This window comes from Vanellus vanellus (genome assembly GCF_965231255.1).
Source record: "Vanellus vanellus genome assembly, chromosome: 3".
NCBI classification, from domain to species: Eukaryota; Metazoa; Chordata; class Aves; order Charadriiformes; family Charadriidae; genus Vanellus; species Vanellus vanellus.
In genome coordinates, this window is record NC_138907.1 from 83134306 (window position 1) to 83157960 (window position 23655).

The following is a 23655-nucleotide window of genomic DNA, read 5'->3' on the forward strand; positions in this document are numbered from 1 at the left end:
ATGGTGGGACCAGAGGCAGGCACTGACCTGGTGCCAGGGAAGAGGTGGTCAGTAGGGTGTGATGGGTCGGATGGAGAGCTGGGCAGTGGGTCTTGGCAGGGTGCTCCGGTCAGGTGTTTCTGCAGCCAGAGATGCTTTGTTGAGGGAAAAGGAGGTTGTGGTAATCAGGGCACAGCTTGGGTGAGAGGTTTCCCTGTGTGACTGGATTAGAAAGGCCACCTCTACAACAAAACTGCAGAAGAAATCTGACAGAGAGGCATAATCAGAATGTGTGAGCCCCAAAACAGTCACAGTCAGATGCGCTGTCCCTGCTGTGGAGGGACAGATCTGCCTGGGGCTGATGTCCACAGTGCCTGAGAAAGGCAGAGAGGTTGAGGGGCACCATGTCAATTCTTTAAAAGATGTAATAGTGAACTACAGGCAGAAATCAATCTATGAATTTAATTACTTTTGTGCTTCTCACCTGCCTTGCTCTTGTTAACGTTAATGAGGGTCTTTGTAACAGTTATTACTGCATGCAGCCGGATAGCTTGGAGTACTTCTTTTCTCCAAACACTGTTTGGCCAGGAACTGAAGGCCCTTGTGGGCAGCAGCAGATGACCGCTATTTCAATGGAATCCTTCTGCTGGGATCCTTGTTGTGTCTCTACTGGCATAAAAGTCACTTTTCATATCCAAAAGCACGCCTGTTAAAACATTACAGGATTGCAAGATTGTGTTGGCAAGCATCTATGGAACAGTTCAGCGCAAATTCACTTTAAAAAATTACATATTACCCTTTTGATTAATAACATGCTCGTAGCCTTGGGTTAATCTTGCAGAAGGACCCTCCAGCCCCAATCTGTAGAAGTATTAGCTATCACAGTCATTACCAGCATCTTCTATTAAGACTGACCAACTCTTCACATGTCAGCTAAACATTCAGCTTCAGGCCTGTCTGTCATTTGTCACTGAGCTGGGAACACTGAGCAGAGTTAAATTAAAAACTGCTGTCCTTCCTCTGGCTCTGTATATGTCCTTAAAAATATCTGCATGGAATAAGCAAGGCAGCAGATAATGTTTGTAATGGCAAAGCGACGCTTTTCTGTCAAGACTTTCACAGATAGAAAAACCATAAAATGTCACATGGATTGTGTTTTTAAAATCTATTAAATCAAGAGACAGTAATTAAAACCTTCTGAATGAAAGGAGTTTCCTAGACTTCAGTAACAACATACAGGCCTTTTCTTAATTTACTACTACTTCTCCTTATCCCTATACTAATTATCCAGCTTTGCAGCAATCGGATATCTGGTTCTCATTTATTGTGTTTTATAATTGCATATTCATCCGGCTCTTATCACAAAGCTGGATGCTTCAGCTTTGTTTTCCCCCTTAAACAATTTATATGTAAGGCTCAGCAAATGGAACCTCGCTACTTGTGTGAAGCTGCCATTTAACCATGAAGTGAAATGCTTTTATCGAGTTTGCCCTGCAGATATGGTCCGCTGTGGCAGTGCTGTCCATATTTGGTGGCTGTGCAAGGAGAGCCAGGTGGTGCTGCAAAGCATAGCACAGTGAAGCGTGGACAGATCTAGGTTTGACATTTGTCATCCTGTACTGCTAAAGGGAAGAGAAAAATCTGCTTTTCCATATGCTTATGCTTTAATTTTTGCCTGCAGTTTTGTCCAGATGGCCTTGTGAACATTGTTTACTTTAAGATGCTGTCCCAGATGTTTTTGAATGCCGATGGATAAATGCAACAACTGTGGTATACTAATACACAAATTATTTACACAATTTTGGCTTTTTTTTTTTTTTTTTCTTTTTAACCATCTCTTCTCCCTGGCACTTCTCTCACTTTTCAGAGGGGAAGAAGTCTCCACTTGTATTACTAGATTTTTGAGAGCGAGCAATGCCTGCGAGTTGCAGAAACTTGGAGCTCCTGTTCTCCTACTACAATTCTTTTGGAGCTCTGCGTGGGTGGACGAGTCTCAGACACTGTAGCATGCCCCTTGTAAGCATGGCAATTAAAAGATGTTGCTGCACGTGGCCCATAAAACAGTGACTGTTTCAGGGTGTGAGGAACTCCCAAGCTGGTTGTCATTCATTGTGTTCAAAAACACCTTGTCTGCTTTTTCAAGGAGAACTAGGTGTCTCACTTTGCCCTTGTAGTGTCTTAATTTTCCACACGAGTGGAGAGTATTTTAAAGCTGTGTAAGCAGTATTAGCAAGAACATTTTAAAATGTTTTTAAACAGCAAAGCATCTTTAACTGCTTTTTGACAAACTCAGATCCAATTTGGAAAAATAATTATGCCTTGATGGCACTATAGGGTGCAGACAGGCTGCAATCACAAGCTTGTTGCCAGATACAATAGATATTTAGATATTTTAATGATTTATTTTTTATTTAATTATATTTTTTCATCTTCTAAGCAAGAAATTACTTAGTAGTGTACATAAAAGAACCTTTTGGCATGAGCATTTCATTAACGTAAATAGGTCTGTTAGCTATTTCTCAAGAACACTTTAATGAGACTTCAATGTGAAACTCATTAGAACAAATATATGAATTCATATGTCAAGACAGAGATTGCAGCATCACAGTTCTTGGCATCCATTAAGTCCATAACTCGTTTACATTGACATGCATTGTTAATCAATATTTAAGACACTGCAAATGTCGGTAATGTTCATATTTAGTCCTGCAACCATGACAATATGAATGTTGCTAGTAGAATTTCAGGCTAAATATTGTTATCTCAAGTCTTTCCATTACCTCTAGGCTACAAGTTAATGACTGTCTAACTTTGCTGCCCCTCATCTATTTAAATAATAAGGGAAATAGGGAAATACGTGGATGTAATACTGGTAGCGTATTGCACTGCAGTTTTATCAAATTTTTGTTGTTTAAAACTAAAACAGCAGCGTTGGATGCATTTGGGTTGTGTTAGCAATTCCTCAGGCTGTGACAAAGGGAGGCGGGTGGAGGAGCAAATGTAGCATTTGGGGGAACTGATAACAACACTGATTTGGCCGTTGGCTGAGTTGTACAAGGCAGTTCAAACAAAGTGCAATAACTGATAAAGACTTGCAGCATTCCGGTGGTAACTTTTGGTTACCTCTCTTCAAATGCACCAAAAAGCAGTCTTTATGTGGTGTTTCTAGTGTGCCTAATGAACATATGTCTTCACTGCCGGTTGTTAATAAACTAGCGGAGCCTGTTTTACTTTATTGCTTGGGTAATTGAAGAAGTTACAGTCTTACAGGACAGTGTGATTGTTGTGGAAGGTTTTGTTGGATATATGTAGTTGTTGGGGGGATTTTTTTTTTTCTCCAGGAGTTTGACTGCTGATACCTCTTTTCTTTTTTTTAAAGATTAGAGTACCATCAAGGTATCTTTCCGTAGATTTTAAAAATGATAAATGTAATCCATGGAAGGACTGAATTGATTAAATTATGCAATTATGTAGCAATATTAATCTACAGTCTAATTACAGGTTCATCAAAAATCATACGACTTCGTGAAGAAAACAGTGAAACAAGTGAAATACTGAAAGGAAAAAGTTCTGGTAATGGTGCATCAGTTCCAGTTAAAGGAATAAATAATTTAGGAAATACGTGCTTTTTTAATGCCGTCATGCAGGTAAGATGGAAAGATCATACATCTCTCTCTTAATAGATTTCAGAAATACTTAATCTGTATAAACTGTGAGCTTCAGAGTAGGTTCTGACTGTTACCAGTCTTCGTTCTGCTTTCTGAAGGTCTTTTTCAAATTCTTTTTACTTCTTGCTGTCCAAGCAAGATTTCCTGTTATAACAAAAAAGAATTCCTGGATCAGGAGCATTTTTCACAGCAAAGAGACAAATGAAAATGTCAAGTGTTTTACACATTGCATATGTGTGTGGGTTGTGCTCTAGCATATGGTTTTATTTGTAGTTCAGCATTAGGCAGTCATGAGTAATGCACAGTATTTACCGTACTGGTGGGTGTGAAACATGGTACTTTGTGTGTAATGTAAATGTCTGCACAGTGCATTGTGATGGTTTTAAGCCCCTACAGTGGATGCGGTTATGAAAGTACTTTTATTGATTATGTTTGTTTTTTGCTCTGACCAGAATAAGAGGAATGAGCTATACTAATACACTTTTATTGATGTTGAGTGTGCAGCTAATCCAACATCCTCAAAAAAGCAGCAGCCTCAGTGGGTTTTATATTGGACCATCCTATTGCTTGTCAGTTGAGCAGGGACATCTGTGTGTCTGCAGACAGGAGCGAACAAATGAGAGAAAACTGCTTCAAAGTTGTTCTGAACTGGCACTCTTTACCTTGTGTTTATGGTGGTGATTACAGGACTCAGCAAACAAATAGTAAATTTTTAAGGAGTAGAATTGTAGCAAGTTGTTCTCTGTCCATACTTAGGGCATTGCAGAAACCTAAGTGATCTGCAGTCAAAGTTAACCAAAAATAAAGAAACAAAGCTGAGATATGTTGAGTTGGTTTCTCTCTCAAATTCAGCGAGGTAATGCTTTTCATTGTGCCAAAGCCTTTGTGCTTCTCGGGGCATGATGAAGGGGACTGCAGAGTTTAAAAGAAACAAACGATTTCTGATACTAATGACCTCGCCATAAAAAAAAAAAAAAGAAAAAAGAAAATCTCATTGTTCAACAAAAATAATGAAGTTATTACTAGGAAACTATTTTGGAATTACAGAAAACAGAAGTAGATACAGTTTTAGAAACAGTCTGAGATCAATGATCTTGGCTTTTGTAAGGGTGATATCTGCTTTTCTAGTGGTCTGATTTAAACCTCAGTGGTACATTATGAAATGTATCTGGTTTTGTCTATCCCTGAAGCTAGAATTTATAACTAAAGAAAAATGTATAGTTGAAAGATCAGCATGTTACTTGTTTTTTTCTTTAAGAACTTGGCGCAGACTCACATACTAAATGAACTGATGTATGAGATGAAGGAAAAAGGAACAAAGTTAAAAATCTGTCATACTTCAGACTCTCAGTTGGTAAGTATGCAGTGAGAAATACAAATTTGGGGAAATGTGGGAAGAAGCGGGAGGATGAGAAATTGCATCTCTGTTAAAGAGATGCTCTTACTCTCCCATTTCTTTTGCCTTTTAATTGTTTAGCTGGTTTATGACTTCTGTCAACTCACTCCTTTTACAAAACTAAGTATTTAGCCCCGGAGGAGGAGGAATAATCACTTCCTTTCACATTGTGTGACATGGAAGTAGCAAATAGTGCCTGACCGTAAGAAGGAATGGCTGTCTTATTTTTGTTTCCCATTTAATTTCCTCACTATGAATATATGATACAGAAAGTAGTGTATTTGGCTCTGGAAAGTGTTCGTGAAATATTTTATTTCAGTCTGTTCCAGCCCTTCATTGATAAGGCTTGTAAAATTCATTATGTGCTTCACGGGCCAGAGGATTAAACTGAGATTGAGGACCAAATTTCTTGTCCACAAGCTCATTGCGTGCATATGGGAAAGAGTCTCTTGTGGTTATTATCAGAAGAATATGCTGCTGTTCCCAGTCATGTCTCAGAGAGACTTGGGTTTTCATAATACGTTGTTGGCAATGAAGATAATACCCCTTTTCCTCTGCTAGCTAAAGAAAGCAGTTTACAGAGGATTTTTAATTGTTTTTTTTTTCTTTATTTCTTTTTTCTGCTGTTTGCTGGGAGCTTTCTGGTGGTAGGGAGGATTGAGGGGTGGGATTCTGTTTCAGATACCTCTGAAATGATGGAGATTTCTGTATGTTGCTGTCGGTGATGTTCATAGCTTCTCCAGGCAAGAACAGTGTGAAATTCACTGCATTGCTATCTGTATTACCTCCAGTGGCAGTTCTGAGCAGCAACATGTTTCACTAAGTTATCCTGATCCTCAGTGGAGGTCTGGAGCTTGTTTGTGCCCAGAGGCTTAGGAAGCCAGTGGTACGTTGGCTTATGCTTGATGTGAAACTCGCACAGCCATAAGGTTGAATGATTTATTTTTTTGTTTAATGACAATGCTTACAATGTAAATAAGACCTCTGGAGCAAAGACTGTGTTTTCTGGTCTTTGCATGTCAACACAGGATTAGAGGGCTGCAGTAGTCTAATAGTAATGTAGAGACTCTGAGCTTCCTGCTTGGTAAAGGGCATTTTTCCATGTTTTCATAGTGTATATAATGCAAATACTTTGTGTGTATCCATAGCGCTCATGTTTTGTGTGGCTCTACTTTCTGGATGAGGCAGCCTCTCTAATTGTTTATCTGGCAGTTGTAATGTGTTTTTGTGAGAGTCAGGCCAGCTAGTAGGAAGCGCTGTGGTCACATACAAAGCTGGGACCGTGTTAGGGAGAGCTGGCGATCTGTGGCTGTTGAGACACACGGGGCATGTAAGCAGTGCAGGAGTGTCTCCTGCTCTAAGACTGTCTCGAGTGGCTGCTGGCTGGCTCCGTCCAGCCCCAGGACCTGCTGGCTGGGTGGATCTCACACCAGGAGGGGCTGTGCAGGATATACCCCATGCCTATCCCCTGCCACCATGGTGGACCTGTGGGGTCTGCTGTCAGCCCCTGATGCGAGCCACTGCTGGTGCCTTCTTGGCACCTGGTTCCTGGAGGAACATAATATGTTTCTGTGGCGGTTGTACATGTGGAAAATTTTGGTGAGTGGCTCACAAGTCAGAGAAGCTGGCCACCCCTTCCCTAAGGTTGAGCAGACAGAGTGCCACTGAGCTCCATCTTACACTGGCCCACGGAGGAGGTAGCCTACATTGTCTCTCCAACTGAATTTCGGTGCACGTGGGATTAAGAATAAAGCAGGTAATACAGGAGGTAGTCCGGTTTTGTGAGAGTCAGACTGGCTCGTTGACATGCCTCTTCGCAAAACTATTGGTTACTAACCAATTTGCTGGACAAGAATTGTTTGGTTTTGCAACTATTGCTGCTTAAATAATAAGCTTTCTCTTCAAATATTTCAATCCTGTAGGTGACATCAACATTTAAAAAAACCCCCAAAACCAAACCCACTCTAAGACTGAAAGTTACATTGTTCTTTGTCATAAATGTGCTAACTGGAAATAAGTCTTGTGTGTCATTAACTTTGAAATCTGATATGCAATTTACCTTTGCTTTGAAGGATCCTTTGGTGGTAAACCTCTCCAGCCCGGGACCCTTGACTTCAGCGATGTTCTTGTTCCTTCACAGCATGAGGGAGGCTGGAAAAGGTCCTCTTTCTCCCAAAGTGCTGTTCAGCCAGCTTTGTCAAAAGTAGGTATTGTAAATATTTTACTTATTTATTTATATTTTATTTCCAGTGATATGTTTCTAAGCATGCCATGTCTTTTGTCCTTTCTAAGGTGCCATTAGATTTTTACCAGGCAATCCAGAAAATGTCTTTGTGTTTTAAAGTTGCAGGGCTCCTTGTTGTGCTCCAGGGTTGTACCTGCTCTTCATGAAATGTGTCACCCAGTCCATAACCAGTAACTTTCGATGGGCTTTGAACTGAGTGTGAGGGGGCAGAAGAGGGCATGGTAAAACTGAAGAAAATAGAGCTTTTGAGGTATATTAGCATAAAGCTGTGCTAATACTGGAAAGTGTATGGAGGTATTTTGAAAAAAGGGTAAGCTTTTAAATGGGAAACCTCTGCTGTGATGTCTGACCTTGGCATCAATTCAAAATTAAAAAGTCTAACAAGTAAGGACTTGAAGCAGTACTGAAATGGCATATGGCTCCAGATTGCAAGGAGCTCGTAAGCCCTGAAGAAACTCCTGTTTCTTGGCATGGAAAATGTTTACAGTGGTGCTTTGTAGGTGCCTTCAATTATGATGCAAACAATCTTGCTTTTTAAAGCACCTGTAGAAGACCTATTTCAAAGTTGATACAAATATTTAAATAATGACTTTATAAGTGAAAGAAACTGTAGAAGCAGAGTAACTGGAAGATGATATAGATGAATCTCACATTAAAAAAAAGATAATTAATGCATGTTAATTTATTTGCTACAGTATTAATGTATGGAATTTTAAACATTCTGCAGCCAGAGAGTTAAGAGGAAAGTTGCAGCCTACTACCAGGGTGTTCTGGGGCAACCTCACTGTACAAACGTGGGTTTAAAATTTGCTATAAAGAAGCAAAAGCATTTAGCCTACAGCAGGGACAATTTAATTCTGATAAAGAAATCAGTTATTACCTTTTTATTATCTTCAAAATTCAACTGCGCAAACTTAGTTTTTCTGTTGTACTTGACTTCCTTTTGATTCTTTTGACCTGTAAAAGGAAATGTGTCTAAAGTGTCCTTATAGTGATTTTGAGTCAAACAGCAGCATTCTCTGTTTAGCATTATCTACGTGGAAGAAAAATATATAGGGAAGAAAAAGATGTTGTTTCCTCACTCCTCCTGCTGTTTTGGGGTTACCTCAAAAATGTGATTATAAGAACAAAATTTGGTCGAGTAATGGAAGTGAAATTATTAAATAGGAATAGTAGTTTTTTTCTCTGTAAGCATCAAGGGTAGAAGGGAAAGGATGATGTAAAACGTGTTTTGAAGCCCACCTTAGCAGACTCATTGTAAAACAATCACAATGCGGTACACTTCAGATGGCATTGTATTTTTGAAGTGACAGCTATTTTATATCTGCTCTGTGTGTTTGTGTACTCAAGTGATGGCTACACAATATATCATATTAAATCTCAGATATCTAGTTGTTGTTTTTTGATCTTTAAGATGGGCATATACTTTAACAACCAGCTAAAATTGCAGCATATTTTAATGTGGGCAGCAGATTTTTGCTGTTTAGACACGTATCTGTCAGCTTCTGTCATCTCTTGCCTTCATCCCTACTTCTTACTTTTATTAGCCTTGCAGAACACAACTTAGATACAAATCCTATGCTAGCTCTAGTATTGATAACAAAAGTGTCAGCCACATCCTGTTAGCAAGAAATTAGGTGTTCAGGGGCAGTAAGTGGCTGCACAGGTATGACAGAAGGTTTTGGTCTTTTGATTATTTTGTTATTGATGGTGACGTAGCAAGAAGGAAGAAAGGGAGGATTTCAGCAAATTCAGCAGGCTGCAGTGGTCAAAGTAGGAGAAGGGGAAATCTTTATCTCTGAAAACAATATATTTACTATATATTAACTTAAATAGCATGAATCCAGTGTTCTGTCATGCCATGTTTACAAAGCCTTTTTTCATCTTTTAAAGTTGTCTTTCTACTCTTTAGCAAAGCTGAAATGAAAGAGAGAGCATGGCAAGATTGCAGGAGTCCCAGCTAGGAAGAAATCTGTTTTGCTGCAGCTTTCTTCGTGAGCTGTTTTTTGAATCCTGCCAAGAAGTCGTGTTAATAAAGTAATCTTGAAGGCATGCACTGCTTGTGGTCTTCACATGCATTAGCACAAACTCTTACTTAACAAGTAAAGATCAAACAGCATCTTTCCTAAAGAGGTGATGGGAATAATGTGTAAAAGGAGGAACTACACTGAAAAACAAGATTTGTCTTTCTCTGACATAGTTCTCTGAAATACATGAGAACTATGAACTACTGGGAAGCAGGTTATGGGGAAGAACTTGTAATAATAGTGTTTAGTTTTTATATATTTTACATAAAAGTTTGCTGACTCCAGTTGCAACCTCATTTTTAGTTTTGTTTTGTTTTTTTAAATTTATTCTTTCCCCATCACAGATCTTGCTGTCTCAGTCCCACTCTGCAGTATATGACCATAACTTTCTTCAATAAGGAGTTTATGAAGCAGATTGTACAGATAATATAGGATGTACTTGTCTGTGATATCAAGAGTTGGACTCAGAGACCCAGGAATTGTCTTCCCAGTCTTTACCATAACATTATTTTGAATCGTTGCTTATAGCTTGCAAAACAGGGACACGGACGCTGAGTGGTCATGCAGAATATAGACATTATACTTAGTATAGTCACTTCCAAATCCTACTAGGCTTCTTACAAATGTGAGTGGTTGAAATGCTGAAGCTGTCAGCAGGTGATGATATGCTGCTGTTCTTTATATACTTAGATCTGTCTACTTGTCAGGACTGTTATAGTATGCTATCTAGCCAAAAAGTAACACAGCATTTTCCTAGTAAAATAATTCTTATGTGTAGCTGATCCTTTAAAAATAGTTACTTTTTCCTGATGACACAATTAGTTTATATATATAAAAATAATTATAAATTTTGATTAAATTGGTATTGATGAGTTTGAGTGTTTTTTGGTTTTTAATCTCCTAGCTGAGTGATGATGTATTTTCATGTTGAATCAGTTGATGCAAGATAGAATCAAGGTAGCTGTATAATTTAAGACCTGACACTAGCCCTCATTTCCACTTCAATGCTGGAATATACTTCTGAATTTGATGTCCAGAGTTGCTTTTTTTGATGCCCTTGTAGGATTTCAGGACTCCACCTGCTTCAGATGTTGCAGTGTGAGTTTGAATGCTCACATTTGAACTGGGCATCCTTACTCCAAAATTTAAAAGTGCTCAGTGAAAGAAGACCTAAGAAGTCAGGGAAGGAAGGAAGAGCCAAAAAGAGTGGGTGAAGGTACTTAGAAATACAGCTAGGTACGGGCAGAGAGCCTGTAAGGAAAGGGAGCAAGTGTTGCCTTCTTCAGCTGCAGCTGTGTCGTAGCACCAGGTGGGATCCCAAAACCTGCAAGTGAGAAATTCTGCAAGTGGGTGCACGTTTGCTGCTCAACAGCGGTGAGAGAACTGGGACACAGTCCTTTCAACTGCAGACTGTGTCTTTAAGAGTCTAGGGAGATCACGGCGTGAAGTTCATCATCTTGTGTATGAAAGGGTATTTGTGGTGCGTTTTTATTAAATAACAAAAGAAAAAAAAATGATACCGAGTGTTAATTTTATCAAGTGGTGGGGTAGCTGGGTTGAAGAAGGGGAGAAGAAGAAAAGAAATGGATGAGTCTTTCTATAGCAACTGTTTAGCGTCTGGTACTAATTCATCCACTGTTAATTTTGTTAGTGTTGCAGCTGTCAGATGTTTTGCGAGGACAGATTGTGAGCATAGCTACGGGGCCCTTCTGTTGGTTTTCCACTATGCTGAATATCAGGACTGCAGACTTCTGACTTATCTGGAGACTTAGTGACTAACGCAACACAGATATGTTAAGAGAACATGCATTTTATTTCCTTTATTTGTTATGATTGAATAATTTTATTGGTGGAAGAAAGCTTAGGTTTGTGTAGCAAGTAAAGGTTGCAGTACTTAAGTGATGACTCCAGAGAGTAGTTACAGAATTTAGCATCTTCAAACTTCCACCAAATACTTATTTATAGGGGTATTATATTGCTACATTAACATGCAGGAAAAAATACTTGCCTAACAAAGATTTTATTGGCGGTCACAAAATATGCATACATCTTCCCTCCCTGAGGAGTATTCGTCCTTCCTTCTCAGGTGCAGAAAGTAGGACTCAAGATGGAGGTGGGACTGACAGAACGGAGGTCATGCGCAGTTAGGACTCTTGATTAGTTTTGGAGGGAAACCCAAACAAAGCTTGGAGCATTCCACATTTATCACTTCTGAGAGAAAATGCTAGGGGAAACTGAGGTAACCTACAAGATTTAAGGGGTGAAAGAAACAGGATTTTTCTTACTAATTAGGAGTCTTTTTGAGCCTTTTCTTTTAAAATAATATTGCTGTAGAGAAAAATCTCTTTCAAGAAAAGATTTCCAACTTGCTTGTTTTTCCCATTTGACTTTTACCATTTAAAGATAAAAGCAGCCAAACACACAGTTGATGTTCCTGTGACTAGTTGTGAAGGATTGTTTTGGGGTCCCTGTTGTGGCTCCACATGCCTTGCTGATGGAGCTGTGCCATGTTCAGGAGCTCTCTGACACAGGAGATTGAATCTTCTTCTCCGTGCAGCAGCAGCTGAGAGATCGCACGTCTTCATCTCAGTTAACTTTGACAAAGTTTCCTTAATTTTAGGAATAAGTTAACAAAGCTGGATATGTGAGGTTTATGTGTGCAAAGTAGATAATTACATATATAAGTAGTGTGCATTGGCAGGAATCATCTGCACTTGTTCCGAGTTTTGTGTTCACTTCTTCCATTCAGGAGGAAGACCTCTGCAGCATTTTGGACAACACAAGTATTTGTAGTGTGTAATTGTAATTTGTATTGGTGAGCTACGTAAGCAATGCTTGTAGATACAATGAAGGAGAAAACCAGTAATTTCATTAGGTACATCGGAGGTCTATCCTCAGTAGCAATGTTCAGGTTAACCAGAGTAGAGTGTTACAGGATAAAACCAGTTTGGAGCTTTAGGGAGAGGTACAAAAATAGGAGGCCCTCATGTCAAGAGGGACTTGAATATTGGGAGTTTAGGCAGGCGAGGACATGGAAAGGAGGCATGACAGCAAGAGAAGACAATAAGTGATAGCGGATAAATTAGTTGTGCTTATTTAACTGCCCTCATAAGAGTTCAAGGAACTGTCTCTGAAACTGAATGGCAACAGATTTAGAGCCAGGGGAAAAAAAGGGTTTTTTTTAACATTTCATAGAGCTAACCTGTGGAACTTGCTGTCACAGAGTGCTGTTGAAAATCTTAGCAGGACTTAAAGGAATAAAGAAGAATAAGATGTCCATAGAGAGAGAAAACTTTTTTATAGGGATGCAAGAAAGACCTCATGCCTAAAGGCCTTCACTTGGCTACCACCTGGTAGGAAGAAATTTCCCCAGACAGGTATTTCCATTATTCAGGATAAAGACCCTTATTTTCCCTCTGATGGTAAAGTGGGAAACGGCTCTGGTGTAGCATGTCAGCTGTTATGTCCGTTCAGAGCTACTTCTAGCAAGTGCTAGGTACCAGAGGTCTGGTGCATCAAAAGAAAGCGATGGTGCCTCGTTTTCTCTTTTGGGGGAAGGTGAGACAGAAAAGTATGAAAGAAATCAGCCAGCTCGTCCAAAGGAGAGCTAAGTGTTGTTTATCCATGCCATCAAGACAGGACAGGCATGTCTGGTGTTACTGGTTATTTACATGTGGGGGTAAGCCTGTGTTTGGTTGGGTTTTTTCCTATGAAGCACCTCGTGATAGCAGAACTCTTATGTCTGTTGAGCAGGTTTGAGAGAAGGTTAATCATGGGGATTAATCATGCTGTAAGATTTTGCTCTCTTTTCAGTCATAGCACTGCATATAACTTGGGATCACTAATAAGAACGATTGCTTTAAGAAGAACAAAACTTTTCATTCTAGCTATTCTGTAATGACAGTGAATAGGTATTTGATAGTGTCACTGGGAAAGGTAAGTCCTGTGAGTTGTGGTAACTTCTATAAACTGGTGCTTTGCATGCTTTTTTTTGTAATTTTCAGTGGTAACTGATCAGTCTTGAGAGATTAACATCCTCATTGCAGATAAGCAAAATTTCTTCTCTCAGGCTAACATTAAGTAACCATTTTACTTTGCTTCTCTATAGGGTACTGCAGTATTAAAGGGGTTCCTCTGCATTTTGCACTAGTGGAAAAAATCAAATAGTTTTCTGTTTCCAAGCACTTATTATTGTTTCTAAAGTTTTCCAAGGTATTAGGCTACCTTCTGATGAAAGATAGTAATTATTGAAAGGATGATTTTGGAGAGGATATTTACAGCAAAGGTATGGCAGTTCTGTGCAGTATGATTGAATGACTGTAATTGTATCCACTTTTGTTTTTGAAGCATAGCTTAATTTCCCTCACATGAATATAAGATAGGAATTAAAAGTATTAATGCTTAGAGGACTGGGGTTTTTCTCCTTTTAAAAATACATTATTATGCAGGTTTTGTTATTAAAACATTCTAGGAAGTAGATCATCATGAAAAGTATTTCTTTAACTGACAGTCAAGCAATTACAACTGGTCTGCAGATGAGTAATGAGAGGCTAGACAAGTAGTACGCATGTAGATGTCACAGTTGTCCTTCACCACTTATGGCCATTAGCAGGAGTTCAACCTGTTCTGTCATTATCCTGCTGACACTGTACAACAGGTTGTATCGCATTGGCACTGGCTTCCATATGTCAGCACATCTGTGAGCGGTCAACTGAACCAACCATCTTCACGTCCCCCACTTTTGCCAGGGATCTTGCTTGAAGCATATTTTCAAGGAGACAAGAGCGCACATCTTTTAGTTGTCAGATTTCTGTGTATCAGCATGGATTAATTCCTTCCCCCCCCCTCCCCCAATACTTGTTTGTAAGTGTAGGGCGTTTCCAGTAAATGCATTGCGTGGTGTGAAATTCCCTCCCTCCTCTTTTTTTTTAATTGTTTTTTTTTTGTTTACTTTTATGGCTTTCCCCTGAAAACAAATGCACTAATCTGAAATGTTTTTCTGCAGATCACCAGATATTTAGAATTATATACAACATCACATAGCATGCTATGTACATGAAGGACAGCTTAACTGTATATTAAGCAGTGTTAACAATGACATAATTTATCAGTCAAAATAAATGACTCAAACCTTACATAGCATCTTTACAAGTCCCTTTCCCTGCCACTTTACTTTTAAAGTGGTAGCTGCTACATTCCCATCATCCTTGTTACCATTAAAATTCAAGCATGTAGCTTTATGTGGAAGAGGGTTTAGTACAAGCACAGAGAAGCCTAAATAATCTTGTCCTCGTAGATACACTATGTGCTAGTAAAATGAAAGACTAAGAGAAATGAAAAACTGCCATGGCTGAGTTAATTTTCCCTCCCTTTCAAGCTAATAAACTGGTGTGGAACATATGGGTAAACTATTTTCCCTTGAAATATCATTTAGTAAATTAATTTTCATCTGAAATGATTATTGTTTGTTCATCAGTGTGAGGTTATACTGCAAACCGTAAACAGCAATGAAAGGTATGTGTGGTTTTTTTTTCTGATTGGCATTGCAGATCTTGCTCTGTGAGCGGTGCCGACCATGAAAAAACCCTCCTGTAACAGGGATGGAGCATGCAGTCTTTGCTGCTTCTTTGACAAGTAATTATTCCTTTTTCTTCCTTTTTACTACAGTGTCTCTTCCTTTTCTTCCTCTTTACTACAGTGTCCCGGCTTCTGTGGCCAAAAAAAAAAAAAAAAATCCCATCAGTACCAGGATCCAGGTTGGGTAAATGCAAGATTTTGTTTTCTTGCTGTACACTGGAGCTATTAATGTGCACATATTGGAGGAGATGGGCTGAATATACCCATTGATTCCCACTGTCTCAGGAAAACAAGAAATTTCTCATAAATAAAACTAATGATAATGCTATGGCTAACTAACTAGGTATCTCAGAATTGAACTGATTTTGGCATATGGGTTAAAAAAAATTATTTCAGATTGCTGGCCATTTAATTAAAGAAACAATGGGGAAACTTTTAGGAAATTGAAAAGTGAAAGTGTGCATGCATGTAAACGTGTGCATGCAAGTACATATTTATTTTTTTAATGTATATTGAGTGTTTTATTGGTTCCAAAATAAAAATTCAGTGCTTGTCAGAATGTATTTGGGTTTTATAATCAAATTAATTAGAAATAAAGCATTTGATTTTAGTAGAAGCAACAAATTGCATTTTAATAATATTAAACCAAAATATTTAATTTTTAAAAGAAATATTTCAAGTTTGAATGAATTGATTTTTTAAAAATTTGAAATTCATTTTTTAGGTTCACCTGCACATGCAAAAAAAAATTTGACTTTAAAAAAAATTTTACTTTGAAAAGATCACCCACCCTGCTGATTCCAGATTTTATAGCAAGCCTCATAGTAGAGCAGCATCATTAAATCATTTTTAACTAGGGTTATTGTCAACTTTGTGTCAAAAAGTAGATTTGAAATACAGACGTGAAAGTATCATATTTGTAAATGTGCAGGATGTTGTTTTGCGTATGCAGGTCCAGATTTATTCCACTTAATTTTAGGCACTGACCTTAGATGCCTCGTCACCTTCAATCCTTCTCCAGTTACATCCCAAAGTGCCTCCAGCGAGCAGTTCAGAGCTGAGCCCCTTCTATCGCTGCCCTGCCTGTAGCCCCGGGCTGCCGGGCCCTAGCTTGGCATCTCGACATCTTGCCCAGCTTTATGTTTTACTCTCCTAGGCACGGTGCACGTCTGATGCGTTTTCTGATTGCCTTTAATTTGTCCTGCCCATGGGCACAGATTTCTGAAGGAAACCTGAGCAGCTTTGGTCTATGAGTGGGAAAGAAACCTCACCTTCAGGAAGCCTAGAAGAGCATGGCTGGGCAAGTAAGATTATTGTGCCTTGAGAAAGTACTGATACGTATTTACAGCTCGATGTGCTGGTTAGCCAGAGCACGCAGTCTGAGGCTGAAAATGAAAACTGGCTCAACCTGTGTTTAATAAAATTGAGTAACCAAGTAAGTGGTTGCTTCTTCTGGCCACTCCGACAGTTTGATAAAATTCCTTTTTGTGCTCTGCTCAGCCAGTTCTCTCCTGTGCTGGATTTTGGAAGGGGTGCACATGGTTACGCCTGCATGTGCTCTTCCCAGTGGGCAGTGGGAGTCACAGCTGCAATTTGGTGGCATTACTGGAAATGCAAAAATCTGCACTTTCAAATCCCATTTTAGATTTGAATCCAAGACTGTAATTAAAGATCTAAAGGGTAACTTGCCTGGTAAGACAGGTATGGCTTGGCCAGTAAGTTACAGTTAATGTGAATAGAGATATGATAATAGTGAATATTTACACGGTCTAATTTGGGGTTGCAAGAAGCTGGAGATCCAAATTGTTTATGAGAAGCCTTCTAGCTATGGTTATCTTAGTAAGGATAACACCTTAAGGGTCTATCCATGTATTCATACGTGTATTTTGTAATTTCTATGTGATCTATGCCTGCAAAATATGATATTTAGAGTATATTTAGATGCTGTGAGTAGCAAAAAAAGGAATCTACAGTTTTTGAATAGCAGTGATTTGGACTGCTGAATGGTGGTCTTATGAACAAATGCAACATTACCCCTGTGCAGTTGGCTAAAACACCACTGGTGTAAATTGTAGCATAGCCTGAAACAGAGGTTTTTCCTCTTTTGTGTTATGAGGCTCATGCGGATGCTGCTGGTGGCCTTTTTACAAGAATTGCCTTTCCTGTGGAGCCTTTGCTTTTTTTTTTGTCCTGTGTAGTAAAGCGTTAATGGTACAAACTCAGCCAGTGCCAGGGTCCCTTCTGTGTCCTTGGGCTGACTCACAGTCTGGCTCATCTTCGCTGGTGCTGTGGCCAGACACCATGGAAGAGGGCAGCTCGAAGGGTGGTGTAGACTCAGAGGACAAGGGCAGCACCAGATGTGTATTTTCCAAGGCACGTAGTCCCTTTCCTTCAAGAGTTTTAATTTCTAGAGATGGAAAGTTTGGAAGTACGCAGTTTTGCTTTATTTTTTTTTAAGAAGCTGTTGCAGTCTTTGGTGACTTAGATCCTGTTTAGCCTGAGTAGCCACTATATATTATTCTAGAAGGTGGGCTTGTAATCTGGGAATTTCAGACAGTCATTCAGTATCGCACATCCAAGAGGTAGCGATCTTATTATTTATGCAGAAGCAATATCTTTTTCAGTGGCAGCTGTAATGCTTTTTAGCTCATTAGGGATCTCAAAACCAAAGCAAAACAAAAAAAAACCCCAAACCCTTCTTTCAACTTTATTGTAAAAAGGATGTCTGTGGCACACAGATATACAAGAAGTGCTTATCACCCACCTCGTGAACAAAATCACGGGATGGCTGGAGAGGTGCAGCCTTGTGGCTTTCTCCTGCAGGCCACTTCACGCGCTCAGCCCAAGATGCTGCTCAGTGCAGTTTTGGGGATGGCCAGGGAAATTCCCACAGGGGGCTGGCATGTAGGAACCGATTCTGGTGGGCTCAGGGCGGGTGTATCCACCACCTGTGCTTACGGATGTGGCACAGAAATGAGGCTTTAAAAAGTTTTACCAAGGGTTATAAAGTTTGGATGGGATGGACCACGCTATCCCCCATCTTCTAAACTCGATTAGTGTGAGGAAAGAGCGTTGTATCAGAATTTTCTTTTTAATGCTGGCTATTCAGATTAGTAAAGTAAGCTAATGGTGGTAGGAAATGTAGTGATATTAAATCACAGTAACAATGTGGACACTTCATGATATTCCGTGGGTTGACCAGGTAACTTGTTTTGATGCACTCGGAAACTGCAAAAAAGCTAAAATTTGTAATGTTTTTGTATTCAATATGCAGTGGGAGCAAAATACTCGATATACTTGGCTGTTACGATGGGCGAATCAGGAAGGTTCCTTTGAATTAGTGCAGAAGGCTTGTGAAATTTCAACCTATGTCATCTCAGATTTTGGGGTTTTTTGCTCTCAAAATCAGTTGGGTATACAATTCCTATAAGCAGCTTTGGGGCAAAAAAATCAGACAATGTGTAGCCAATTTATTACCTGCTTTTGCAGACCTGATATGATAGCTTTTGGAATCTGGATTCAGATGCATTGTCTGAATCAAAACAACTGTGAAGAGATTGTCTCATCAGTTTTGGGCTCTTTCCATTTTAGGTATGAAGGTGCGTTTTGTTTGCTTCTGGTAATACTATATGTTTTAATATGAATTTCAGACGTGAAGTATTGCAGTTTGTTAGACTGTAGAACAGGAGTTTGGATGTGGATATGATGTGAGTTGATAAGTCATGATGCTAAAAGGTCCTTTTAAAACTTTATAAGAGTAACTTAAAACAGGAGAGTAGTTAACTCTTTCTACCAAAAAAACCCCACCCCAAACCCTGGCTTTTCTCATTAGCAGTGCTTTTAGAATGGAAATCCTACGTTTAGAGCATTTATCTTGCAATGTCTGTAACATTAATTGAAGAATGTTTTCTTAATAACATTTGAAATCCATATGCTTATGTGATGCTATTTATTTTTAGCGTGTTTACCATCTTACTCATTGACTGTTGAGTCAGTTCAGGAAGCTGCAGATAGCTGGATTGATTGACTGTGGAGCCATTCAGAAGAGATGGTTATACATACTTTTGTTTAAGAGCTTGAGGAATTCTCATTTGGATTCCAACCTGCAGTTTTTCTTTGTTTGTTTGATGCATAACTTTGTGACTTCCCTTCCATTTCAAGATCATCTTTTTCCAATTCAGACTACAGTGCTGTTTCTGGCTTACTACATACAGACTGTTTGATGTGCATTTGAGATTTCCTCTTAGTAAAGAGAAGGGTGAGATAGCAAGGGAGGTTAAGCACTATGAAAATTGGGTCTGTTTGGTGATACAGAAGTACTGGTGCAGTCTGTTAGCAAAGTGCTGCCAGCGTGGATGAAACTTCACTGGCAAAACTGTATTTTAGTCAAGCCGTCCCCAATTTGGTCAAAATGCTACCCTGGTGAAAATGCAGCCTTGTTGGTGTAATTGCAGCCACACCAGGACCTTCCTAAAGCCCCATTAGATCCAGCAGGGATTGCACCTATTTATACCCCTGACATCCAACAGGAGTCTCATGTAGACTTTGTCTCACTAAGAACCTCCCAATGTAAATTTAAATTCCTTACTACTTCTTTTGTAGGGCTCCTCGGTTTAAGGGGTTCCAGCAGCAGGACAGCCAGGAGCTTCTGCACTATCTCCTGGATGCAATGAGGATTGAAGAAACAAAGGTAACGTCTTTCTGTGTGTTTTTAAGTAACTTATTTGACTATACGGTAAACTTTGCTTCAATGTTCTTCATGTTCCCCATGTTTTAAAAATGTACTTAGCAGTGGCTTGTTTTGTTATCTTGAGAAAAATAATGACTTTTTTGAAAGAGGAGTTAATTATGTTCAGGTTGATGGGTTAAAACAGCTGATTGGAATAAAAGTGTAAGTTTCAGAAAGAGTATGGTGAGTAGATCATGGTAACTTTAGGAATCTGAATTGTTTGCCTTTATTATTGATCAGAAGCTCAACATGAGCTGGCAATGTGCGCTTGCAGCCCAGAAAGCCAACCGCATCCTGGGCTGCATCAAAAGAAGCATGGCCAGCAGGTCGAGGGAGGTGATTCTGCCCATCTACTTCATTCTGGTGAGACCCCACCTGGAGTACTGCGTCCAAGGACATGGATCTGTCCACAAAGATGATGAGAGGGCTGGAGAACCTCTCCTATGAGGACAGGCTGAGAGAGTTGGGGTGGTTCAGCCTGGAGAAGAGAAAGAAGGCTCCAGGGAGACCTTATAGCAGCTTTCCAGTATCTGAAGGGCACCTACAAGAAAGCTGGAGAGGGACTTTTTACAAGGGCATGTAGTGATAGGATGAGGTGTAATGGCTTCAAACTGGAAGAGAGTAGATTTGAATAGATATTAGGAAGAAATATTTCACTCTGAGGGTGGTGAGGCACTGGAACAGGTTGCCCCGGGAAGTTGTGGATGCCCTGTCCCTGGAAGTGTTCAAGGCCAGGCTGGACGAGGCTTTGAGCAACCTGGTGTTGTGGAAGGTGTCCCTGCCCATGACAGGGGCATTGGAACTACATGATCTTTAAGGTCCCTTCCAACCTAAACCATTCTATGATTAAAATAATTAAAGGACAAAAAAAGGAATTCTGGGTGGTCAAAAAAGTAGAACCTCCAATGTAGCTGACAAAGTGCTCTGGGACAGAAATTAGCAGCTCCTAGCTGTGGGCCTGCCCATAATTTTCATTGAAATCTATTTAAGTGAAAAAGTAGGACAAAAATAAAATACTGCAAAGTTTCTTATATCTCTTGAAAGTGTGAAGAACTACGTGTTTTATAAGGTGCTGCTTTTCATTATTTAAAATCTCCATCCAAGTATACCAGGTATATAACCTGTTATATTAAAAATGTCCCTGTGTGTTTTTTTCTCACGTTTCTTTTGCTTTGTTATCTCTGCCTCCTGCATTGTTGAATACAAAGAAGAATACGTTTGCTTGCTCAAACTATTTTGACCATAGCGTATTTCGTCTGCCTGACTTAATCTTGGACCCTTCTTTTCAGATGATATTTTGGGAAATGGTGTTTTCTAAGTCTCATCAAAAGGAGGGCCTTAAATCCCATACTGACTAGCATATTTCCTCTTCCCTCTCATTTAGTAATGTGATGAATGTCATGATACTGAGCTGAATTATTTTGGAGATGAGACATAAAGCTGTGTCAGAGCCCGGTTCCTGGCACTAGAGTAGCACTGAACAAATCCCCATCCTACTGGAATATTAATATATATTGGTCTTGTCAGCAGTACACTTGATCATAAGAACTGAACTACAAGGAGAAACAGCTAAACCTTGACTTTGTCGCACTTACAAAATTAGGTGTTGAACAGGGCACGCAACAGAAGCAGCTGATCTTAGTTAAAAAACATTTGTCATGTTTTTGCAGTAGAGGGAAACTTTATTTTGTTGTTTGGTGATTTTCATGTAATAAAATGTCGAAACTGTATTTGCTTCACAAATGAGGATTCACCAAAAGCAAGATTATTACAACTACTAAGCAGCTTCTCCAGTGGGTGATTGTGCTTTCCCCTCAAGTCAATCTCAGTTTCACCAGTGAATGTGCTATCATTATGATAACCTGCATTCGTATTTGCCTTTTGAATTTTTTATTATTAGAGAGCGGTAACAGCTACAGTAGCTACCACAAAAGAGTAATGGAAGATTGTGAGAATTTTAAGTGACCTTTCAGGCAGTATTTCTGCAGCCGCCGTCACCAGACAGGGAGAAGTTGCTCCCACCCTGCCCTGTGATTACATCCCTCTGCTGCTGTAATGGTGCATTATCATAGCAATATAGAATGGTTTAGGTTGGAAGGGACCTTAAAGATCATGTAGTTCCAATGCCCCTGTCATGGGCAGGGACACCTTCCACAACACCAGGTTGCTCAAAGCCTCGTCCAGCCTGGCCTTGAACACTTCCAGGGACAGGGCATCCACAACTTCCCGGGGCAACCTGTTCCAGTGCCTCACCACCCTCAGAGTGAAATATTTCTTCCTAATATCTATTCAAATCTACTCTCTTCCAGTTTGAAGCCATTACACCTCATCCTATCACTACATGCCCTTGTAAAAAGTCCCTCTCCAGCTTTCTTGTAGGTGCCCTTCAGATACTGGAAAGCTGCTATAAGGTCTCCCTGGAGCCTTCTTTCTCTTCTCCAGGCTGAACCACCCCAACTCTCTGCAAACACGTCTTTATCACCTCGGGCTGCTCCGCCACAGACAGTAGTAGTAAAAGCTCTCAGTCTTTTTAAAAAATTTATTTAATTATCCCATGTTTCGGGTCTGTAGATGGCATGACAAACGGCGAACATCAGGCCCATGGTGACCCTAGCAGGAGCTCAGCAGCTGCCCCATGGCCTCCCCACCACGCCAGCTCCGGCTGGGGACAGCCTGACTGCTGTAACCTGTCTGTCACCAGAGCCCTGTAGCAGGGGTTACAGCCGCTAACCTTTCCCTTTCACGCTGCTTTTAAACTTTACTCTCAGAAGAGGGAATAGCCCTGCTGGAAGGGCAGCCAGCTGCTTTGCCGTCCACCTGCGAGAGCGCTGAACGTGGCCATTCCTGCTACCCTACACCTACCGGGGTTAATTTTTTTAAACTCTAAGAGTTTTGATGAGAAATACAGATGATGTATAACATGGCAGTAGTTATAGGAACTAACAAAAAATCACATTACACTTTTGCCTTTTCTCTATGGTTTTGTATATTGTGTCCAACACCTGTGTTGAACTTTTCCCTGTCCACGTTAAAAAAAGTTCAAAAGTGTGTATGTACACAAGTGGATTTTTTAAGATAAAAGCTTGTCGATACTACAATGAAGGTGACATAGCGTCTGCCGTTTCCAGCAGTGTGGGCTGGAGATGGTTTCACACCGGGGCCTGAAGTGGCTGAACCCTGCTGCTAATTGATTAATGTCTGCTGCCATTGTCCCCATCGCCCTGCCCATTCAAAGACTATGTCTTTCTTTGACCTAAATAAATGGTTCAACGCGCTAATCCCAACAAAAGGGTTGCTTATGGCCCTAAACCCATTTATAGTGCTCGGCTTCATGAATTACCTATTGATTAGTCCTTTTAGTATATTGTTGGCTTTAAGATGAACAAAGCTGAGCTTGGGGCAGCGGGAGTTAATTCACAAGCCAGGTCACATACTCATAAGGTGGGAGTATGACTTGGTCTGATGGGTGCCTGAACTGGAAACCAAACCTCCGACGCTGTCTGTCGTAGTGTAATATGTGGCTTGCAAGTGTTATTTGCTGCCTGCACACAAGAGTTATTATTCTTTTCCTGTTAGGACACAGGGTTTGGGTTACTTGCAGAAGGTTTACTATCACTGTTTGTCTCTAGAATGGTACTTTGCTCCAACTGTGACTTGCGTGACACATGTCATTGTAAATGTCATTTGCGCACCCACGTGAGAGACTCGTACACGTTACTAGAGTTTGTGGATGAGAGAGACAGTACGTTTGCCGGGAAGAAGGGAGGCATGGGTCAGGCAGGCTGCAGCATTCCCTGGCCATGGACCTGACTCAGCCTCCGGCTTCCTTCTCCGTCTTGGCAGCGTGTCGGGGATGGGGCTGAGCTGCCTTTGTGCCAGCCCGTGGGGTTCTGCTGCCAGGGTACACCTCGCGGGGACACAGCATCCCCTTAGCCCAGGGCAGCTGAGAAATACCGGGGGAAGCACCCCCTGTATGAATTTTCTTCTTTCAAAAACGGATTTTCCAAGCAAATGTTGATGACATTTATATGGGT

General features: G+C 40.2%; 1 protein-coding gene across 1 annotated transcript in view; it reads left to right on the forward strand.

Annotated features, from left to right (window-relative positions):
• Positions 1–23655, forward strand: part of USP45 (ubiquitin specific peptidase 45) — a gene marked incomplete at its 5' end in the record, with an annotated part of 48326 nt that overhangs the window by 10359 nt on the left and 14312 nt on the right. Inside the window, 4 exons of the mRNA XM_082480586.1 lie at positions 3481–3626; positions 4906–5001; positions 7116–7246; positions 19495–19582. Of these exons, the coding sequence (XP_082336712.1) occupies positions 3481–3626; positions 4906–5001; positions 7116–7246; positions 19495–19582 (461 nt within the window). The remainder of the gene's footprint in view (positions 1–3480; positions 3627–4905; positions 5002–7115; positions 7247–19494; positions 19583–23655) is intronic.